Source organism: Zophobas morio, unplaced genomic scaffold, assembly GCF_036711695.1.
Source record: "Zophobas morio isolate AGI-343-1 ecotype UQ-CSIRO unplaced genomic scaffold, CSIRO_AGI_Zmor_V1 ptg000002l, whole genome shotgun sequence".
Lineage (NCBI taxonomy): Eukaryota > Metazoa > Arthropoda > Insecta > Coleoptera > Tenebrionidae > Zophobas > Zophobas morio.
Window position 1 is genome coordinate 25,375,058 of NW_026972107.1, and position 23,273 is coordinate 25,398,330.

Below are 23,273 nucleotides of genomic sequence, written 5' to 3' on the forward strand. Positions count from 1 at the left end.
TTAGCTACAACATAAATGCGCTTTTTCTGTATTTTTAGCATCTAAGCGTTTTCAGATATTTCAGAAACGAATTTAAAGTTATAAATCATTTTAATTTTTCAATTATTCAATTAATTTATTTGACAATTTGTCATATACATTAAAAAAAATAAATGTAAATGAAGATAGTTAACAGTTGGTACTTTTATTATTACTTTTTTTTTATATTTTTTAACTGCATGTCATTATTTAATTATTATTATTTAATTGTGGATGTCCGGGGTCGGCAAGCCGTATAGCCGCCGGTCGACGGGGAACTCAGTAAAAATAATGTTTTGGGTGGTTCTCAATTAATGATAAAGCAGAACAAGTAGAATTAAGGATTAATAGTATTTGGAATCAAACTGACATTGTCAATTTCCTATAAAAAATTATTTTAACAGGTCGAAACATTTGAGATGTTTTGTACATCCTGGCACGTAAAATGTCAGTGGTTAATGAGTAGCAGCCATACATTACGAAAATATATAACACCAAGGTGTAGACTCAAAATATTTGGCCGACCCGAAATTTTGACCCACCAGCCGCCACTGGTAGAACACAATTATCCACATTTCTTGAAACAATTTAATTTTTTCCTTTTCATGGCTAGTTTAAATTAGGGTATATCCTTTTCATAAAAATTGCATTTAAATATTTCATATAAACAAACCTAAGCAGAATGTTTTCTTTTCTACCACACTGTTTACACTGTCACATTTGACGTGCTGTTGACATAGATTTTTGTACTGATAATAATTTTGTTTGCCACAAATATCCAATAAAATATACATCCCTACCTCACATGTTTTCATTTTAAAATACGGAGTAATTTTATAAATAAATTGTATGAGATACTTGAATGAGATGTAAATTTATTGAAAGTAATATTCGTAAGTTTTATTTTCCGTCAAATGAGTGAATTTTTTCATTAGACAGCGATCATGGCCAGTTCAAATTCATTAAAAAAAAATAACCATCTTTTCAGGGCAGTTGGGGTACTTGTAATTTAAAAAAATTGGTCTAAAGAGTTTAGACAGTACTTCCCTCGCTGTCGGAAACTTGACGACTGCATGCCTATTGTGTTTTTTTTCTCATTACATTTTTGTAGTGGGAATTTAAAAAAAAAATTGCGATGACGTCATCAACATCTTTGTAAGGACACGTATATCAGTTGGGATAGATGTAGTGTAATACTAAGAATAAAATTATTATAATCTCAAATTTTCGGGAAAATGAATTGGGTCGTTTTGAATATTGATTTGTAATAATCAATAAAATAACGAAACAATTTACTCACGTATACGTATCAGAGGCAACTGAAAATCGTGTATGTATAAACATTCTTAATTTAAGATGACAGGCGTAACAGCATACGTGAGAGTCAAACAGAGAAACTGTAAACAAAACGACCATCGGTTTTATTGCTTCGACTTCCGCTTATTATACAAAACATTAGGTTTTATTTTAATTCTTGACGGTGAAATTCACAATTGGTTGATTATAAACGTGTCTATTTCACATTCGCGGAACCAAGTAAGCGCATAAAACAAATGCAGGTCTGTAATGTTAAAGTCGATGTAAATAAGCGTGCTACCCTTATGTTTCAACCGAGTTTTTCCTTTAACAAATTTTGTGTCTACCAAATTGGGTTGGTTGGGGTGTAATTCTAATAATAAGTGTTGCCTTTAATTTAATCAATAAAATAAATTGACTTCATTAATTTTTTTGAACCACCTCTTAAGAAAATCTAAAAAATATGAATGGAATGATAAATCACAAGTACAAACTCATCATATTTTTTGCATTTTAGATAGGATTTATTCAGCAAAATCTAAGGGTGACGTCATCAATTTTTTTAGGAGGGATGAACTAATACATTTTGAACAAAAGTTTACCATGCTTATAATAACTTTAAAATATTCCCAAGATTTCAAAGCATTCGGTTTTGTAATTCCTGATTAAATCGATAAAACAAATTTACGCTTTCATTTATTTTCTTGAATCACCCTGTATATGCAAATCCAAAAAATTTGAATGGAGTGATAGATCACAAGTACAGACTGATCATATTTTGTACATTTTAGATATGATTTATTCGGCAATTTTCGAGCTGACGTCATCAAGTTTTTGGAGGGGATAAGCAAATATATTTTGACTAAACATTTATTATGCTCTTTATAACCTTAAAACATCTGCAAGATGTCAGAGCATTCCGTTTTGTAGTTCCTGATTAAATCAATAAAATATATTTACGCATTTATTAATTTTTTTGAGTCACTCTGTATATGCAAATCCAAAAAATATGAATGGAGTGATAAATGACAAGTACAGACTCATCATATTTTGTACATTTTAGATATGATTTATTCGGCAAACTTTCGAGCTGACGTCATCAAGTTTTTGGAGGGGATAAGCAAATATATTTTGACTAAACATTTATTATGCTCTTTATGACCTTAAAACATCTGCAAGATTTCAGAGCATTCGGTTTTGTAGTTCCTGATTAAATCAATAAAATATATTTACGCATTCATTAATTTTTTTGAGTCACCCTGTATATGCAAATCCAAAAAATATGAATGCAGTGATAAATTACAAGTACAGACTCATCATATTTTTACAGTTTAGATAGGATTTATTCGGCAAACTTTCGAGCTGACGTCATCAATTTTTTGGAGGGGATAAGCAAATATATTTTGACTAAACATTTGTTATGCTCTTTATAACCTTAAAACATCTGCAAGATTTCAAAGCATTCGGTTTTGTAGTTTCTGAGTAAATCAATAAAATAAATTTACGCATTCATTAATTTTTTTGAGTCACCCTGTATATGCAAATCCAAAAAATATGAATGGAGTGATAGATCACAAGTACAGACTCATCATATTTTGTACATTTTAGATATGATTTATTCCACAAACTTTTGAGCTGACGTCATCAAGTTTTTGGAGGGGATAAGCAAATATTTTTTGACTAAAGATTTATGATGCTCTTTATAGCCTTAAAACATCTGCAACATTTCAAAGCATTCTGGTTAGCAGATTAAAAATTAAATTTCAAAATGTTGTTTTATAATTTTGATTTTTTTTCCAAAAATCTGGACGTTTCGGGTGAAAAGTCGATTCAGAGTTGTAAATTACATGTGTAGGACTATGTTATTTTATACAATTGAAAACCCATTTACTATGTACAATTTTGAAGTGACGTCATCGCATTAGTGGTGGGGATGATTAGACAAATTTTGGTTAGCGTTTTACCATCTACATGATATTCTTAATATAAGTACAAAATTTCACAACAATCGGTCGAGTACTTTCGGAGATTATCTGTCTACTAAAAATCCGGGACGGCAGACGGACAGACGGACGGACAGACGGACGGACAGACGGACAGACGGACAGACGGACAGACGGACAGACGGACAGACAGACGGAAATGGGAGACCTATTTCTTCGTCTTCTAGGGGTCATGAAAGATCGAGAAAACGTAAAAGTAGAGAGTCGGCCGACGGACTCGATTACAATACTTCCTTTGCTTACGCTCGGGAAGTAAAAAGACAATATTTTTAAAACAAGGCCGCAATCATTTCAATTTCATGCTATATTGTCTTACAAAAACACCCATAACCCAGGAGTTCCTCTTAGAGAAAATTCCTTTTGCCGTGTTATCGTCTTATAATCGCAAAGCTGTGGGCACCCTGTACATTTAACTCTGCATACATTTGTCACGAGCGTGATCTCAATTTCGTAGTCTGATTAAACTAGAATAGGCGAAAGTTCCCATCAAGGAGATCTCGACTACTACCAGTGAGCAAACAATCGATAAGTGCAAAATCGGTGTACTTGCAGATCAGAAATGAATGAAACATTATTTTTCCCGCGGAATACGTTAAACAGAAGATGCGTAGGGTTAAAACACTGTTACCGTAGAAACAAAAATAAAAGCATAATTCGCTTCTCTGAAAAAAGCAAAGCATCATTAGTCGATAATTCGTTTACATTTCATGGACCTTTTAATGGCTTTTGTGAAAAGACAATAATGAAGCAGTTTGAATTTTTCGTAAAAAAATGTTGAATTTTAAGTGAAAAAGTAATACGCCTCCAGCCACTACATTTATTAACTCGTTTTAGCATTATTTACGCTCGCCGAAAAGATCAAACGTTCGCGTAACAACTTGCCAGCATCCTAATTCATTTACAGAATTATATTAGACTCCATCTTTAATTACACAATCAGGATAAACGAAAGGATCACGTTTTGTGCTTAATCGATAAGCCTGTTTTGTTATCCTTTTTGTCTTTAGCACTTTCTCATGTAGAAAAAATGCAGAAGGATAATTTTGAAAGGAAAACAGCAGATATTATCCTCACGCTTTACATTAATCCTATGAAAGGATATCTAGAATAAAAACAATTCGACCACACAATAAAACAAAGTTGCAAAATATTATACAAAAATTTTAATGAGATTATTTGCTGAACGTAATGATTTTAAAATTCCTTGAATAAGTAAATGACATTATATAATAAAGATGCAGTTGTTTTTTTTTTGCTTCAATAACATTTTTTATTGTTATCAAAATGTAAAAAGCATAGTGACATTATTGTCATACTTGCGTTCTATACATTTAATATATTTACCTCCATAACAAGTTCAAACTAAAATTACGATACTTAAGTTTGAATAAATTTTGCAGCCCTCCTAACATAAATATGTTATATTTTCCAAAAATAAACTAAATTTGCTTTTAACATGGAGTTAAACTGCCCTGACTTCTACACCAGCTAGCAACAGTAAGGGTTCTGTTTAAGTCACACAAAACATACCGCAAAAGTAGTTAAATATGTGATAAAAAAGCATAAATACTGGTTTAAGATTCCGGTGTCATACATAGGTCCATTCATGTCAAAATCACTGCATAACAATATTTTGGTGTGTCATAATCGCAGATTGAATAAGTCTAACAATGAAATAATTCGGGTTTCAGCTCTCCCTAATTAATAGAAAATTCGATTAATCAAAATGTTATCAGACACAAGGCACATCCTTTGTTTCAGTGACCTTATGTTTCCGGGAGAGGAAACTGGCTTATCTATGGCGGTAAATTGAATGTGGAACAAATGACATCAAAAAACTCATAAATTAGAGAAGCGTGCAGTATTAGCTACGAGTGGAACATATTTATTTCTACTACTAAACGCTTTCCTTGGAAAATATTTTTGTTGGGGTTATTGCACGAAATTAAAAGCATAAATTTGCGAAGCTCGTGTGTACTGGGAAAAATGATGAGGATTTTGACACCGAGATATAAGTATGGTGGGGAAATCACTGAACAGTTTTCTTTAATCATAGCTGCAAATGGAGCTGATGTTTCTTAGCAAGAATTTCATTTAATTAAAAGACGTCTTTTCTATTTACAATGTAATTAGAAAGAGTACAAACCAAAAATTCCCGGCAAAAGCAATTCAAGGATTTATTTAAATTACGTCCAAGAAGAAGTATGACAATATACAAAGCAGCATCAACATTATTAAATCGACGTAATGAGACTACAGAAAACTGTTCCCTGTTTATTTCAGGGTAAAGTTTTATATAGTTTACTTATTTTTAGACTCTTTATACCGCCAGGATATTTTTTAATTTTTGTGGTCTCTTCTTTCAACAGTCTTTATAGGTTTTGTAGACGTTTTGTATGAAATGACAACCTATTTTAAAGATAGAAAAAACTCCTGGCTTTAGCTATAAAGCAAGCTATAATAGAACATTATATTTTTACAATTTTGCATGTTTAAATATTAAATTTATTGTCAGGTTTCATCTCAAATGATTTGTCAAGTTATTTTAAAACTGACATTCGTACAGGAAATAAGAAAGTAGGAATTTGATTTATTTTATATAAATACCAGGTCGGAAATATTTCCGGAATTGAAAATGTTCATAAATTAGTTAAAATTTTATTGCTGTCATTTAAATTCTAGGGGTCTAATTATTTACTCCTTGATGAAATCCTTATCCGATATTCAAGACTTTTTACTACCTGAGAGAAAATTAGAGAAGTATTTATTAAGGTTATTTCATGAATGTCTAATTTCATAGTTTCCCGACCTTTCAAGTTGTAAAATACAAAAGTGTCGATCCCCCGTCTCCATGGTCTGGATATTGATTTTATTAAACTGATAATTTACCTAGGAAAATCCATAACAGATTTCTTTGAAATCATTAGTAAAATACTAACTAATGTTGATTTAGCGATTTCATCCTTCCTAAAAAGAATCAATTATGTGTTTGATTAATAAATTAAACTGTAATGATGGGTTGACTACTCCCACCTTATGGACTTTAGGATGAAATCCAACTCAAAGTCAAAGCCAAAATCTGTAAGTAAGTATAAGTCTAACACCGACAATTCAAAGGAATTTAATCAATATTTTGTACCTAAAGTTATACTAAACTCACTTGACATACACCTTGTAAAACTTTTATGACTTAAGAGGCTTAAACCAAACCACCCTTATAAGTTATATAAGGGTGGTTTGGTTTAAGCCTCTTAAGTCATAAAAGTTTTACAAGGTGTATGTCAAGTGAGTTTAGTATAACTTTAGGTACAAAATATTGATTAAATTCCTTTGAATTGTCGGTGTTAGACTTATACTTACTTACAGATTTTGGCTTTGACTTTGAGTTGGATTTCATCCTAAAGTCCATAAGGTGGGAGTAGTCAACCCATCATTACAGTTTAATTTAAGCCTCTTAAGTCATAAAAGTTTTACAAGGTGTATGTCAAGTGAGTTTAGTATAACATAATAATAATTGTCAATACTCATTACAACAAATGCTAAAATACTTATATTTCATTAATAATCAGAAATTACATTACAAACTTCTTTCATATTGACGAATACGTACTAGCATTGCTTTGCAAATCACAGAACCTTAACTGAAACTCATGCTTGTGAAGTTTTTCTAAATTAATATTTAGAATTTCTGGAAAAACAAATAAACCGATATAATTTTATTAATTGTCTCACAAGCTTTTCATCTAATTTAGTACAAAACAAAGTAGAGTAATTAATGTAATATTGTAACCTGAATTTATTTCCTCTAAAAACTCATAATGTTATATTAAAAATTTGTAAAATAAATCTTTAAAGAAAAACAAGTCATGATATAAATGCAACGTTTGCAATGCTAGGGACGTGAAAAATTGTTTGTAAGCACAATATAATAATATTAACAATTTCTTATATGTTTACCTATACAGAATCGCTAGAATGTATGGAAACGGTTAAATATCTTGAGAGCCAATTGTACAAATCAACTGAAATTAGGTATAGGAGTACAAGAAGTTGTGCTCTAAGTATTTATCAAAAAAAATGCGCAAAGTATATCGAACTTCTCCCACTTTTGAAATAGCCAATAGCGATTTCTGCAAGTGACGTAAACAAGCTGCTAGTTCATCCCTACGAAAATAGAATACATTCTCTAGAAAAAATTGAACGCATACATAGTTTAACAGCAAATTATGTTAATTTCCATTAAAATTTCAGGAAACTTATATTACATTACTTCTGAGACAAATTGGCGAATTTGTTTGCAAAAACGCTAATTTTTATATGTCTACAAAGTTAAAAATAGGACTGAACTCAAAACCACACCAAAAAAACTGCCACGCTATCTATATTTCAAGTGAGATTTATGTAACAAAACTGTCATCGAATTTTTAGCGAGGACAAACATATTTTTCTACATACGATGTAATACTGGTACTAGAAATAATATAATTTTTGTATTTTCCGCAATGGCCTGACTAAATGATATATATGTACTATTAATTACAGACCGGTTTTCTAATTCATTGTTAGTTTAAACATGATTGAAGAATCGCATCGATTCATTTTACCTTATACTATTGTTACAATTAAATTTTAACATACGGATATTTATTTTGATATGGCGTTTTCAGATTTATGAACCAACGTTCCGCCATCCACCATAACCAAACAGCAGATTTTCGTTTCTTGGTGATGGTGTCATAATGATTTCTAACACCGTTTTTCATGTGGTTTATTGTAAACTTTTAATCAAGCTGTATCTGTTTATACCAAAAAACTGATCATCCCAGCTAAAAATTTGATCGAATAAAGCTAGAATATGCAAAATATGATGGTCTATACTTAAATGAGATGATTAGATGTCACTAATCGCCTCATTATGTGTGATGATTAACTTAATCTCAATTAAAATATTGTATAGACCGACCCTTAATTTTATAATATTTATAAAAAGCTCGATTTCTTGTACTGTCGAAATTCAAGGACGAAGGAAGTTCTATCTAAACATTTTTTTTTTGTATAACGATATAGCTATGTATATAAGTTTACAGACGTAGGGGTATCGTGCGTTCTGTGGAGGTATCGAGGTTAGTCCTCGTCTTGGCTGTTTGAGTCCAGTGTTGTTTTATTCTTGTTGTTTAGGTGTTTGTGTAATCTATTTTAAATATATTATTTACAGCATTTCTTTTTTCTGAAGGAAGTTACTTTGCCTTTGGTTATGGCCGTATCTCTCAATGCCGGACTTCACAGAATGATTACACGGCTCGCTATGCTTATCGCTACGAAATGTTCAGACTATTTCGGTTGTGCTGTTTTATAATTCATATATAACGGCCAGTCTAAGTCTGTTTTGTATAGCATAGTATTCCCTTCTTGACATCACGTTTGTAATCGTGTTATTAACCGATAATTATAATTAAAATGTAAATTATATTTTGACTCAATGTTGTTAAAATTGTTCAAAAAGTTGTTGATATATACGGTGTAGGTATAATTCGTTTTTCATTAAAGTCACCAACGTTCAACTTCTTCGAAAAATACTACCAGCAATACTGCAGTGACTTGATTTGGGGAGTTTTGTGGATTTTTTTGACATAAATAATTTTAGAGGTTATTTTAGGAAAAATAGATGTTTTCAACGGTTTATTTTTGAACAAAAAATATAATTATGTATAATACAAATGATAAAAAATAAAAAGTTATATTATACGTATTGTACTGTAAACTTCTCCCTCTTTCAGGAAGTTCCACAGTGAGTGAGTTTAAGTAATTATAAAGAGACAAAAATACTCGAAACACAAACTAGTTTAAAAGTGGGGTTAATTCCCGAAATGCTAAGAACAAACCAAAAAACAGAACCGTTAACGATAATAAAAACTTACTCAAAATTTACGCACCTTATTTAGTTTTGACGTTTGGCAGAATTTCGGTTAGCACCCCGGAAGATACGATGTCAATTGTACAAATTTTAATAGTTTATTGTAAAATAATTTCACTTTTGAACGATGTGTTAACCACACATAAAAAATTTAAAAACGGATATAAGTAGGTCAACTGTATTATTCAAATCAAAAATCAAATAATTATGAAAGATGAACAGCACACGCTTACGAAATAATAAAATGAACCAAAAACCGGGCGAAAGGTGTCACTAAACTAAAATTTAATAATTTTACCCATTTAATTTTTTTTTTTGACCCAGTCAGAATATATTTGAAAATCTGAAAAATTCACAGCTACCCTAAAATATTAAGAATAGCATTGGTGTGCTGGACCATTTTTAAGATAATCGACTAAATAAATTAATACAATCCTTTTTTAAAAACGTCTTGTATACGCATGTAGTTTTAAAAACGAAAGCACATTATTAACGTAAAATGATTTTTTTTACTTAATGTTTCAACTTCAGGCAAGATGAAAAACTTAAAGTGTAGAGTGAAATTAAAAAATAAACTTTTAAAAGCAAAGCTAATTCTACTTCCTTTTTTACAGTTGGTGATATAAGAACGAATAACGGAGAGTGCGTATAAAAAATAAAATCTCTGAAAAAATTTCTTAAGATATCCAGCAAAAGCAAATACGTATTTTATTAGCCAACTCTTATCAAAGACATTTAAAAATAGCTGTTCTAATAGCAAGACTTTAAGATATATGCGAATACCTTTAAGGCAAATTTATTTTTGATGTTTTTATTCAAGGAAAAACACAAATAAAAAAATAACAGTTTCGAGTAAAAAAATAACCATTGTTGAAAATCAACAATACGACCTTTATCATTTACTTAAAATTTTATTCATCATTTTGATTAATATAAAAACAGTTCTGTATACAGCTCTCAGTACATATCAAATCAAACAAGCGAGTAATAGATATTTAAAATGTTAATGTTTAAACTTGGCGAAAAATCGCATCAGATTCATTCGGGAAAGGATTTGTTCTATAATTAAGGATTACTAAAACATATGTACTTTTAATATACCTATTGCTCAATGCTCATACTGGAAATGTAATTGATATTTAAATACGGATGTATGTATATTTAGCAAAAAACGTGCAATTACAGAAGACAAAAGTGGTACAATTATCCTATATAAATATCAATGTTATGAAGAGTTTATAAAAATATTTCTCTCCAGGGTTGCTAAACCAATGTTTTTTCATGTTTTTTTTTTCAATTTTACTTGTGTTTATAACACACCCCATATTAGTCGAATGAATATTTCACACTCGAATAGTCCCACTGAAGCGACAGCAACATGGTTGCAAATAATTTATGACGGTAATAGTTTTTGAAATTTTCGCTCAGTACACCAATAATTAAAACATCGTGTAAATATTAAAAATTAATTATTCCCTGCCATCATTTATTAGTGAATTCGAACAGAAAACAAGCTGTAATTTTAATTGACTCAATATTATTTGTGACGTGTACCCGATCCCGAATCAAACTGCCACAAATTTGTCCGATTAATTCTGCAATGACGCCGAAAACCCCATTTAAATTGAATCTAAATGACCGGCCACGTCATAGCGTTGATGATGAGGTCGTTCCTTGGCTATCAGGATAAATGCCATCCAAATGCTTTTACTGTGAAATTTTGGGAAGAATCCCGGCGAGTAAATGTCGAAAAAGGGTTTTATTGTCAATTTAGAGGAAGTAATAAAATCTTAAGTATAAAGAGAAAACGTAAAGTAAACAATGTAACAAAACGTCGCAAGTAGCAGAGAAAAACTCTTATGGTGTCGAATTTGAATCCCGATTTAAGAAAATACGCTGTCATATTCAGTTTTTAATGCTCGATGGAATCCGACCGACCAAATGGGCTTTTACTCACAAACTCACTTACCTCGTAACACAGTTAAAAACATTAAAACATGTAAGTGGCGTAATAACAATTTCATCTCAACTTTGAAAATTTTTCAAAAGACTGTTTTTTATTTGAAACTTTTCTGTACTTCGTTTTAATTCACAGTAGCTTATTATGTTATATTAAGGTTTTTTTTAAACGAGTTTTATTTTTAGAGCTTATTACTCTTCGCGCGTAACCACGGGTTTCCGGTGAAGCCCGGAGTTTGAGTTAGCATCCCGGAGCGGAGGCGCAAACTGGCTGATTCTGTATATTTCTGCGGAGCAATATTTGACGCATGTCAACAAGTAGATAACATTTTGTCTTTTGTACTTCTATTTGTATATAATCTGTCATCTGTTTTGACGATTTCCGTGCCGAGTTTAGTAACGAGAAGTAGAAAATAGATGAAATTGCTATTGGAAACGAAATCCGGCTATTATTCTTCTTGGAAGTCGGTTCCATCATTTAAATATTATCAACCATTCCTAAAAATTAATTATCCATATTCGCGAACTTTACCAACTTTTGGCTTCTCACCCTATTCCAGCCGCCTTGAGGTGCCTTCGTTATTATCTGACCACATTTAGAAACTTGAATCGAAGTTTTATTTGAGTAATTGTTTTTATAGCTAATGACTTTGCAATGCAAATAGGTTATTAATACATTCGAGAAAGTTATGAACTTATCAGTGGAAGAAATTTTAGCAGAGAGGGTTAAAATTTACATTTTTATGTTTTTAAAGTTATCGCATTTAGCAGCTGTTTAAACATATGATAAATTTAAGTAAGCTCCAATAATTCCTTTTGATCACCGAATATATCTGTTCCCTCTCTGAAAACGTAGCTGTCCTTTATTGAGGAGCCATCCTTTAAATTTACTGGTTCAAATCCAGATGTATCGACCAATTGTCACACGGATTTTCCAGCCTAACAGTTTCCACGTTGAAAGCAAGTCGACAAATGTTCAAGGTTCACAGACTTAATTAAGATAGTTCTCTTCCTTTTATTTACAATTTATTCTTTTTGCTGGTTTTAACATAATATTAGTCATACTTCCACAATTTTGTATTGTTGTTGCAGTTAACACAAATAATATTCGACAATGAATTGAAAAATAATTCATACCAAGAGAATGTTGTTTTACAGTACTGGTTTATTATTTACATATTTTTTTCAATTTACTCGTAAAATAACAACGCACTTTTTCGAAATCTAAACGAGTGAGTGATCAAATAATACAAACGGGCAGTTCAGCGAGACGGTTTTTAATATTATGTTTTTTATTATTATTCTTCATTTTCCTGGTTTTATTGAATTACATTAAGTATCCAGTAAGAAGTAAGGTGTAAAGTAGTTAAAAGGTCAAGTGTGTTAAGAATTTATTATCAATCTGTAATACTAACTAGTAATTAATTGTCCGCCGCATTGGGTTTTATCTCGGCTTTTACAAAGTGATCGACAGTTTTTTTCTAGTCGAGGAGAACCACTGGCGTTTTTCTGTGCCCTCTTGTATCGTCATGTCAGTCACCTTGATCGGTCCCTAGGTGCCAACTATCCCTATCTTTTTGTGTTTTACAATTTATACAAGGATGCATCTATACGAATATCACAAACGCTGACCTACTGTATGAAATACAATAATTAAATAAAGGTTTAAATAATAAAAACGAACAAATAGAACAAAATGTCTTATCTAAACTAACCCAACAGCTACTAAAAGTGTGAGATATTTAGTGTGAAACTAATAGTTGAATTATTAGGATGTTTCCAACGTTATGAGAAAGAGAATTATATATTTTTACATCTTAAAAAATAAAGCTCCATTGATCATTTAAGTAGAAGATGTTCATTATGCTATTCCTAAAGTTGAAGAACTTTTAGCAGCTTTGCTAGGGGGGCAGTATTTTAGTAAATTAGATTTCAGTCGAGCTTATTTTTGTTATTTGCAAGGTTAAACTGTGCAGAGGACAATGTCATGTTATGCCCAAGGAACAGGAGGACGACTAAAAGGGACACGGGTAATACGGCGTTGTATAGATTCTATCGCCTGTTTATCTCTTACTAGGACAGGGTGCCAAACAGCATTGCCAAACTCGAGCAAGGATCTCACATAGGACTTATGCAATATTGCTATTGTTGCAGCGGAAGCGTTAGGGAATGTCTTTTTTATTAGATACACTACAGTGTTGACAATTAGTGGCACTGTCCAGAAAAAATGATTTTAAGTTAAATATAAAATGTTATACATGCCACTGGTAGTGTTTTTGACCTACCATAACTACTATTCAACTAGGATTAGGATTAAGAACCAAAAAAGCTGCGCACTGGTTGCCGTCGTGTGCTCATTTAATGTCTTTGTAGAATTTTGAAGATTTTCGTCATTGAGTATAAGAATAAAGGAAAATAACACATTACGGTAGTGAAATAATTTAATTTATAACGTCAAAATAATACAAAATTTATAAAACAAAATAACAATATTTATGTACAAACAAAATGAATATATCAAATATCTAGTCTAAAACAAATGTAAAACATGCAATAGGTCACTCCTGTGGTCGATGCCTCCCCTTTGGTGTCTGTCTGAGCCTCAAATTTCCAGAAATAATTCCTGGAAGGTGCGTCCTTCCGACTCCTCTGATTGTCATTATTTTCGTCAAATCCTCGGGCTTCTCGAAACTTTTGACGAAATTCCTGTATTCTCTACAGGTGGACTCGAGTTCCTCTTGTGGGACAGTCTCCACAGTGCGGGTTGGCGATGAACTTCTTTGTAGAGCCATGGCTTGGAAATTTCTGAAAAAAAAAACAAGAATTAGAAACAGTTTCTATAAATAAATAAAAATACTTACAGTTTTCTGGTCATGAAAGTGTCTGGTATGTTAGCGCTGTGAGGTCAACATTAAGACTAAACATCGTGGGTTTGTTTCATCCCTATATACAAGTTGTAGCACCCCCACCCTATTCACCCCACCCTGTCACCCTTACTTTCTTCCCACGTTATTCGAGGGTGCGAGGTGGGGTGAATAAGGTGGGGGGAGTTAACATCCTTTAATAAATGAGGTTCAAGGTAATAATTAAATTGAGGATTATTACTACCAAGGCGGAGTATATGACACTTGTCTGTGTTGAGAGGAAAAAGTCATTCGTGCGCCCATTTTAATATAGTTTTAATATCAGCATTTAAAAGATCGCAGTTAACACAGGTATTTAAGATCAACTGCAAATAATGTGAAAGGGCACTTAAGAACTTGGGTAAGATCGGCTGTGTAAATAGTAAAAAGGAACAGAACAGAATCTTGTGGTACTTCATTTAATACTTCTCGTTGAGAACTAAAGGAAATACCAATGTTTACCCTAAAAGTCCTGTAGGATAGAAAACCTTGAATCCACCTTAGTAAAGAACCCCTGATACCAGCACGTTCTAATTTATGCACGAGACGAATGGTTGTCTAACTCTCTGCTCCAATCATTAAGGCTACAAAGGAGGTTGCTAGATACGGATCTTCCAGGAATAAATCCATGCTGTTCAGAAGGAATAACTTTATTGTCCAGTAGGACCTGCATGATACGATCGCTGATGATGGATTCCATCATCTTACCAATTGTGTGTGGTGTTGCGATATCTGGGGGACTATCTAATGGTTCTATCGTGTACTCATTTGCAAACGAGTCAGAGAAAACGTTTGCAATGTCTTAATTCTCTGTGATTAGAGTGCCGGCAGAATTTCAAAGTTGAGGTGTCCTTACGGATCCACCAAGAGTATCTCGAATATATTTGTAACTGCAGCTGCATAATCCATCACGTTACCTGCTCGTTAGTATGTTTTCCACAAGATTTTCTTGCGTCGAACCATCTGTAATATCTGGTGGTTTCTCCATGGTTTTTTGGCAACTCATGTAAATATGATTTGAATACTTCCCAGTGTTCCTCTATGGTGTCGTGCATTAATAATACTTCCCACTTAGTTTCAACCAAATCATTTTCTAACAAAAGATAATTAGTGATCGACCTCGTGAAAGAAATTATCCTAGTTTGAGTATGAAGGCTGACTTGTAAGTTGGCCACAATCATTACACGATCTGATTTACCAATAGGACTAGTAAACTCTAAATTAGAGAGTAGATCTGGGCTGACAGAAATAATAAAATCTAAAACCGAGACCTATTGATTGATTCTATATCCAGTTAGTTTAGAAACTAGTTGACACAAGTAAGAATCGTTTAATAAATCCAATAAGAACTGATAAGAAGGACTCGAAGCTAGCAGCGTTGTTAAAGGCCAACTCAAGTCAGGTATACTAAAATCGCCAAAAATAAGAAGGTCGGTATAATCGTTCGCCAAGTCAGATATTATGTCAAAAAGTTTGGAATCACTATCAAAATCAGTCTATGGAGCCCTGTAAATACAACCCACAGCAAACGTTAAGGAACGGTTAGAAAGCTTTATATCTAAGGACTCGATATACGACGTAGCTGTATTTATGACAGTTATTGTGAAGTTAGACATCACATGGTCAGATACATATATACAAACTCCTCCTCCTCTACTAAATTGCTTATCTTCTCTAAATACTTAGATGATAGCCTGACAAAGATATTAAGGCATCGGATAACTTAGGGTTAAGCCACGTTTCAATAACTAAAATAAATGAAGACTTACTCACTAAAACAAAAGCAGAGAACTCATTAAATTTTAAACATAACGACGCAATGTTGCAGTATACTAGGGGACACAAAAACAGAGAAGCAGATGGCTCAATGACATCCATGAATTTGAAGAGGGAAAGAAAAAAACCTAATAAGTATCTAGATCATTGTTACTTTCCGTACTGCGACTCTGATACCGAGCATAACCCTTTTTAAGTTTCCGCTGTACTTTCAAACAACGATTTCTTATATGTAGTATAAGACAGCGAGAGATAAATTTGATAAACATAGTTGTGTAGTTTATCCAGGAGGCCGATAATGTCGCTAGTGTAGTTCAAAGCAATGTAAAGTGTCCGATTCACCCACGACATCTTCCATAAATAAATGTATTGGTTAGTTTTCACTGCTAGGGATGGAAGGTTCAACCACTGGTGAATCAGCGGAAGGACTTGATCTTTTGTTTGTGGATGCTTCAAGAGAAGGTCTACATTTTTCTTGTACGTGTTCAGTTTCCGTGGTTTCATTTGTCGCCGCATTAGTGTTCCTAATGATAACATCATCTTGGACTACTGTAGGGGTATGTTTATTCAAAATGTTGGGGTCTGTAATTTCTTGGGGTTGGCTGGTACATTGACTGACTATATGATCAGCCAGATAACTCTTAAAACATGTTTGGTCGTCGTAAGTAAGGAAGATGCGTTAATTTTTACTATCATGTTTTACCACCAAAGACGAAATCTATTGACTCATCCGGCGTGTCAAATATCTGACGTCTAAAACTGAATACATGACTATACTCTTCATTTTGAATCCCTGCCCTTAAAAAGGACACAGGGGAGACGGGTTTGTAACCTCGCGTTTTAATAACAGAGAGGATACTGTCGTAGGACATACGTTTGAAATAATTATTCGTTGTACGAGGGAAATCAGACGTCGAATCCCAACTTTTTGATTGTTAATAGTTAAAGAAGGATATTTCCCCACAAGCTCATCTACTAAAAGTTTATCCTTTAGATAAATGCAAATTTGGTTGTTCGCAATTCTTGAAGCGAAGAGGACATTTTTGGACTGGACTAAACTACCAACAGCGACAACAGATTCAGTTAATGTCGTCTCATTAACAGAATTGAATACAACAGCTTGGTCCTTCTTGGGGAAGCTAACGTGAGTAGCAATAGTAGGTGAAGAACTCATGGTTGAAGGTTGAAATATGTGGGACACTACCAGAGCAGGTGCATAGTAAAGCTGGTTGCTTAGTTTTGTTCTATATAAAAATCAGTATATATCTACTGGAATGTTTATGTGAACAAAAATCGTTTGTTGACTACACAAATGAGGTTAAAGTTGTTATCTCACTAAGAATGGACGATTCTGGTTGAATTTGTTAAAAGTGCTCACGATTCAGTATGAACTGTTAACTAATGAAACAATTTTTCAAGTCACTATTAAGACTATACACAACACATATAACCGAGTTAACGAACTGTGACCATACACGTTTCATTTACTCTCTTAAAATCAGTTACAGATTGACGAAGAAACAGGTAAACTTCTAGCTTGAAGTACTCATAAATGAATTTATGTTGTTCAAAGATTGCTTTGTGGGGCTAAACCAGCCTATGTAATTTTTCAAAAGGTTATTCAAAAAACTCTTCAAGGAGGTAAAGATACAATTTCCTTCTTAGATGATATTTTGAAAACTAGTAAAGCTTTTGAAGAACATTTGAGTAACGTGAGGGAAGTTTGTTCTAGATTAAAGGCAGGTATTGTTTTACACAATATTAAATGTGAATTTTTTAAACAAGAAATTAATTATGTATTTACGATTTCTAACAACAGCTGAAGAAATTAAAAAAGATAAAATTAAAGTATGTAACAGCAATTCTTAATGTAGAAATATCGAGAAATATTTCAGAAGTTAAATCTTTTGCAAGAATGATTAATTAAATATTATGGTAAATTTAAATTCTTAAACCATTATAATAACTAAATGAGCGTTACGTTTTGAATTTTTCATGCGTGGAGCTTCTCGTGAATAATTCTGTATTGTATAGAGGAGACTTAAATGTAAACATATTAATACCTAATTCTACTTCTTCATACATCAATACGTGCCCCTATTTCTAATTCCTGCAATGGATAGCTTAATCGATGTCATTGTTGTAACACGTCGTAATCTTATTAGTAAAGTTGATCTAATTAACATGGACGGTATCTCAGATCATCATCTTGTCAGTTGCGAATTTAAAATTACATCCAATAGGGACCCACCTAAGTTTTTGACCTAAGAGATTTCAAGAATTTTTATTATTAGTTATTTATTTGTCAGTGATTTATTTAATTTGAACTGCGATTTGATTTATCAGCTTGAAAACGTCAAAGATGTTGCTAAAGTTTGGTGTAATAATATTACTATTACTTTTCATTAACATGCACGTCTAAGAACTATTCGTTATAGTAAACCCCCGCCCCCCCTAGTTAACAGATAATTTCATATCTATAATTAAACTACTCGTAAAAAAGCTTTAGAAATGTTGTTAACACCTATGTTAAAGCTTATCAATTTCAACCTAAAAATTGTCCCAAAAAATTTGGGTTCTCTTATTTATGTGTGCCATTTAGATGCTGCCGTATTCAATACTTTTTTTCTTAACAACATAAGTCATCGTACAGGTACTGATCCTTCCACTACTTCTTTATATGCTCCTACTTACACAGCAACTTGTATACACAAATGATAAATTTTACTTTGATCGTGATTCAGAAGAGAAAGTTGAATTGGCTGTTCATACGTTAAAGTCAAATGAAGGAATTAATTTAAAGACGCCGCATCTTAGTGTATATTTCACTAAATAGTCAACAAGTGTTTGAATAAAGGCACATTTCCCAACACATGGAAACTCCGCAATGTAATTCCTATTCAAAAAAAATTGGTCGAAGTTTATTATGTACTTGAATGTACATTTTTGAATGCTTTGATACCATATAATAGTTTAAGTTTGCTCGGTTGAAGTATAAGCTAAAATAAAGATATGTTTATAATGTTAAAGTAAATGTAAAAAGTAAATGTAAAAAAACATGCTGCGCGTTTTCCTTTACATTTTTTTTATGAAGTCATTAATATTTTTGCAAGGACACGTATATCGATCAATTTAGATAGGTGCCAGGTAATGCTAATGATAACAGTGTTGTATTCCCATATTTTCGGGAAAATCGGGTGAGCCGTTCCTGATTTAATCAATAAAATAAATTGCGTTCTTCATTAATTTTTTTAAGTCACCTTGTATGCGATTCAAAACATTTTAAAACAATAATATTTATATCGTAACTATAGCCTCATATTTTACACATTTTAGGTAGGATTTATTCGGCAAAATTTTGAGATGACGTCGTACATTATTTGGGGGGATAAACAGATATATTTTAATTAAACATTTACCGTCTGTATGATAACTTTAAAACGTCTGCAACACTTCAATACATTCGATTCTGAAGTTCTTGATTTAATTGATAAAATAAATTTAGTCATTCACTAATTTTTTGAGTCACCCGATATAAGTAATTCTAAAAACTGAGTGAAAAAACACAAGTATAGAGTCACAATATTCAGCGTATTTCAGGGAAGATTTATTCGGCAAAGGTTTGAGATGACGTCATTAATTTTTTCGGAGGGGATTAACAATTTACCATGATAATGTTAAAACATTTGCAGGATTTCAGAGCATTCGGTTTTGCAGTTTTACATTTAAATTGTAAAATATTGTTTTACAGTTTTGAATTTTTTTCCAAAATTCTGGATGTCTAGAGCGACAACTCGACACGGATTCATAAACCAATATATAAAATAAAAAAAATACTATTGTAAATTTTGGTGATGACATCACTCCATTATAACATAACATAATCTTCCATGTATCTTCTATTTCACTGGGTTTCCGAAAATACGAACAATGACTTTATGCATTTCATATTTGATAAACAGACAAAAATTATTAAAGAAACTGATTATTGTTTACGAAAAGATATTACAATTGATACTGAAAACGGTGTCATCAGCCTGACCAGTATCACACAACTTAATTTAAAAAGCAATAAAACTAGGTCTGGTGTTTTCATTCTCTTAAATTTTTTGTATTACCTACTCTACGGCTTCAAAGCAGCGTCTCTTTATGACTTTGAAACCATTGGAAGGACAGTTTTGAAATTTCAAACATATGGATGGGTAATCAAATGAGTGATTAACCTCAGAGTAACGCACTATGACCATAAAACGATTGAAATGCTCAAACTATGACATACAAGTAAATAATTTTAAATGGTGAATAATCCCTTCCTCCCTTTTGATATTTTACTTCATTCTACACATGATAGGGAAGATTTAAAAAACCATCGATTAAAAAATAAACAACAAACATACAGTTTCCATAATTTAAAAAAATTGAATGTAGCCTAGGTTTTATACTCACTTTAACGTTTGAGGTTTAAAAGATTTTTCACGTCACATGCAGTGTTAACATGGTCGCAGAGTCAAAAATCACAAAACTAAAAATATATGGTTACAATATTTAAAGTGTTTCACAGTTTCTGAAAGTGGAATGACATTGATGTCCAAGATTTTTTCGCCCCGACTGTAGGTATCTAAAAGAAATATTTATTGAATTCTAAAAAAATATGTTGTATTAATCAATGCTCCATATACACTCCTTGGATATTATTGACAGCAGTAGGTCGTCTAATTAATATACTGAGTTTGTTAAGAACTAACCAAATTTCTTATTTTCATTTTTTTTTTACCTTTTTAACTTTTTAAATCACGTGTAGTATAAAATAAGCTTCAAAACAGGGATCATTCGACCCTCCATAACATTTAAAAAGTTTTACACATTTACCATAGTTTTGACATTTCAAGGTCACAACGTGTCACTGGGGGAACAATCAACATCATTTGATTGCTCATTCACACGTTTTAATTTCATAGCTGCTATTATAACTGTGTAATTATTAGGTTCTATACGATAAAATGTAATGAAATTGATTTATAAAACCCTAGTCTAATATTCTGCGAAATTTCACTTGCAAATTTCTCCTAGAAAACTTATTAACACAATCCAAAGTTTTTTGCACGTAAATCCCTATGGCCAACGTCAAAAAATAGACACTGTATGTAATTAATAAGATCTTTAGAAGTATAATCTAGTACGTTGTTTTCTATTAGAACAATAAGTTCATTGTTTCATAATATGCTCGATATTTTAAAACAACTGTCGAAAAAAATATATAATACACTGCCAGACAAAAAAACCCGAACACTTGAATTTTTTAATGTATTTATTAACAGAAACCATAACTTGTGAAAACAGAAAAAAAGTAAAAAAAGTTATAACACTAAACTAAGACTATGACATTAACGTAAAGTTACAAATTATTAAGTGTCCGGATTTTTTGTCTGGCACTGTATAAAAATACTAAAATATAAAATTAAAATACTCTTAGACCCAGCAGGACGTACCATCACATGTTAACTAAACCTTTCCTTAAACATAACAAATTCACAACGATATAAACACTGACTTTTTTTATTTCTAAAGTATGACTATTGTACTGATTTATAATTTTTATTATTATTATTACTTAGAAAAGATGAAATTTAAAAATTTCTGGTGTAATAATTTTTTTATGTAAGCATAAAACCACCTGCAGATTAAGTTTAAAATGTGTGTTGTATTGTATCGAGTGCAGTCTAAACCACTAGAAAAAAATAAATGGCAATCAAGGTTCTCTTGATATGAACTGATATACTGGTAATAAATTCAATTCATAATTACCAACTTCTATTTAAGTTATGACTTGAACCTGGCAGAAACTTCACATCTATTACAAACCCGGTAAAATTCACTTTTATCGTACAGTATATATAACTCGACTTTTAAAATCATTTGATAAATAGTATTTTTCCACCCTAAATCATTCTAGTTTCTTCAAATAAATATTTGGATAAATTGCTACTGACGCACACGTTTTCACTTTCTAAAACTGGCACGTTTAGATCCCATTGTTTTTCAAGATCGCAGTGAATCGAATTAAGTTTTACCCAATTTGCCTAAATCGGGAAAAAACCTTTTAGAAGACATCGCAGCTTTCAACAGCCAGCTTGTAAATAAATTATTATTGCTATTAATGGGGGGATCCTTTCTGTGCGTCTGCTTTACTTTGATTTACTGTCTAATCTTTCAACGTTGTGGGATAGATTAACTAATGTTGTTTAGGGAAAGCCTCGCTAAACAATCTACGGTGTATATGCTCTAGGGTAAATGTCTTCTAATCCACAACAAACCCAAGTAACACTGTGCCAAAAGACCAATTAAACGAATTGCATCGGTGCCATATGCAGAGCTTCAAGTCCTCATAGTTATAGTTTGCAAAGATGCGAACCGCGAAATCATTGAACTTAAATTAAACAAGAATCAAGAAATCAATTTTTCGGAGATTTGTAATGGAACTTGAACAACTGAAATAACAACAGAGTTAGTCCAGTGGCCAGGAAAACTCATTATGCTAAAATATAGAAGCTTTATTACAGTATTGAGAATTTGTAAAGGCGTGGAATTATTATCTACGTTAGATTTCAACTTATAACTTTTTTTAAGTTTACTTTGCATACTTACTTTAATAAAGGTTATTTTTTTAATAAATCCAAAATGTTGACATGTGTCGTATGAAGAAATGTTCATAGGAGTTATATTACTGCTACATTTTTTATTTAGAGCAGGCACCCAAGAGGATGACTCCGGTCAGTTAAAGATAACTTCGTAATCTTCTCTTCGTTTGATCTTGGTTAAATGGATCAGAAAAGGACAAGTCTGACGTATCAAAGGTAGATACGCCTAATATTAGATAGATACTATATTTTCAACTAAATTAACAAATTACAGAAGAATCGTACCAAAAATTAAGCCATTATAATATTTCTATTGTTAGGACGCATTTATTTACCTAAGTAGTTGAAATAAATTATGGTAATGCGGATAAAATAAAATGTTAATATGTTATGTTGTAGATTGTAGTTCTTAAAAGACACATGCACACAATTTAATAGTTGTTATCAGAGTAAAGATAAAATAATGTTATGCTACAACAAATTTTAAATCAATATTTTTCTTTACTCGATATTACATGATCATAAATTGAAATTGATCTTTATAATTTAATATAATATCGCTTTGTATATTATAAGTAAATAAACAGACAAAAAAACCAAGGAATATATTTTACAGTTAATGCAGGTATGATTTGATAAAGTACAACTATATCAATACATTATTTCAATTCAATTTTATGAAAATTTCAGATCCAAATTTAAAAAATTTAAACTTCCGCGAGGACTATTTGCTTTACTGATCATTTGCAGCTAACAAAATTATTAT

The 23,273-nt window shown here is 31.8% G+C and overlaps 1 protein-coding gene across 2 annotated transcripts in view; it reads right to left on the reverse strand.

The window, feature by feature from the left end:
* LOC135131485 (neuronal acetylcholine receptor subunit alpha-10-like) overlaps positions 1-11,412 on the reverse strand; it is a 189,190-nt gene extending 177,778 nt beyond the window's left edge. For both annotated transcript variants that reach the window (XM_064059269.1, XM_064059260.1), the window contains exon 1: positions 11,201-11,412. In XM_064059269.1, coding sequence (XP_063915339.1) covers positions 11,201-11,255 — 55 coding nt within the window. In that variant the 5' untranslated portion in view covers positions 11,256-11,412. The remainder of the gene's footprint in view (positions 1-11,200) is intronic.
* Between the last annotated feature and the right edge of the window lie 11,861 nt (positions 11,413-23,273).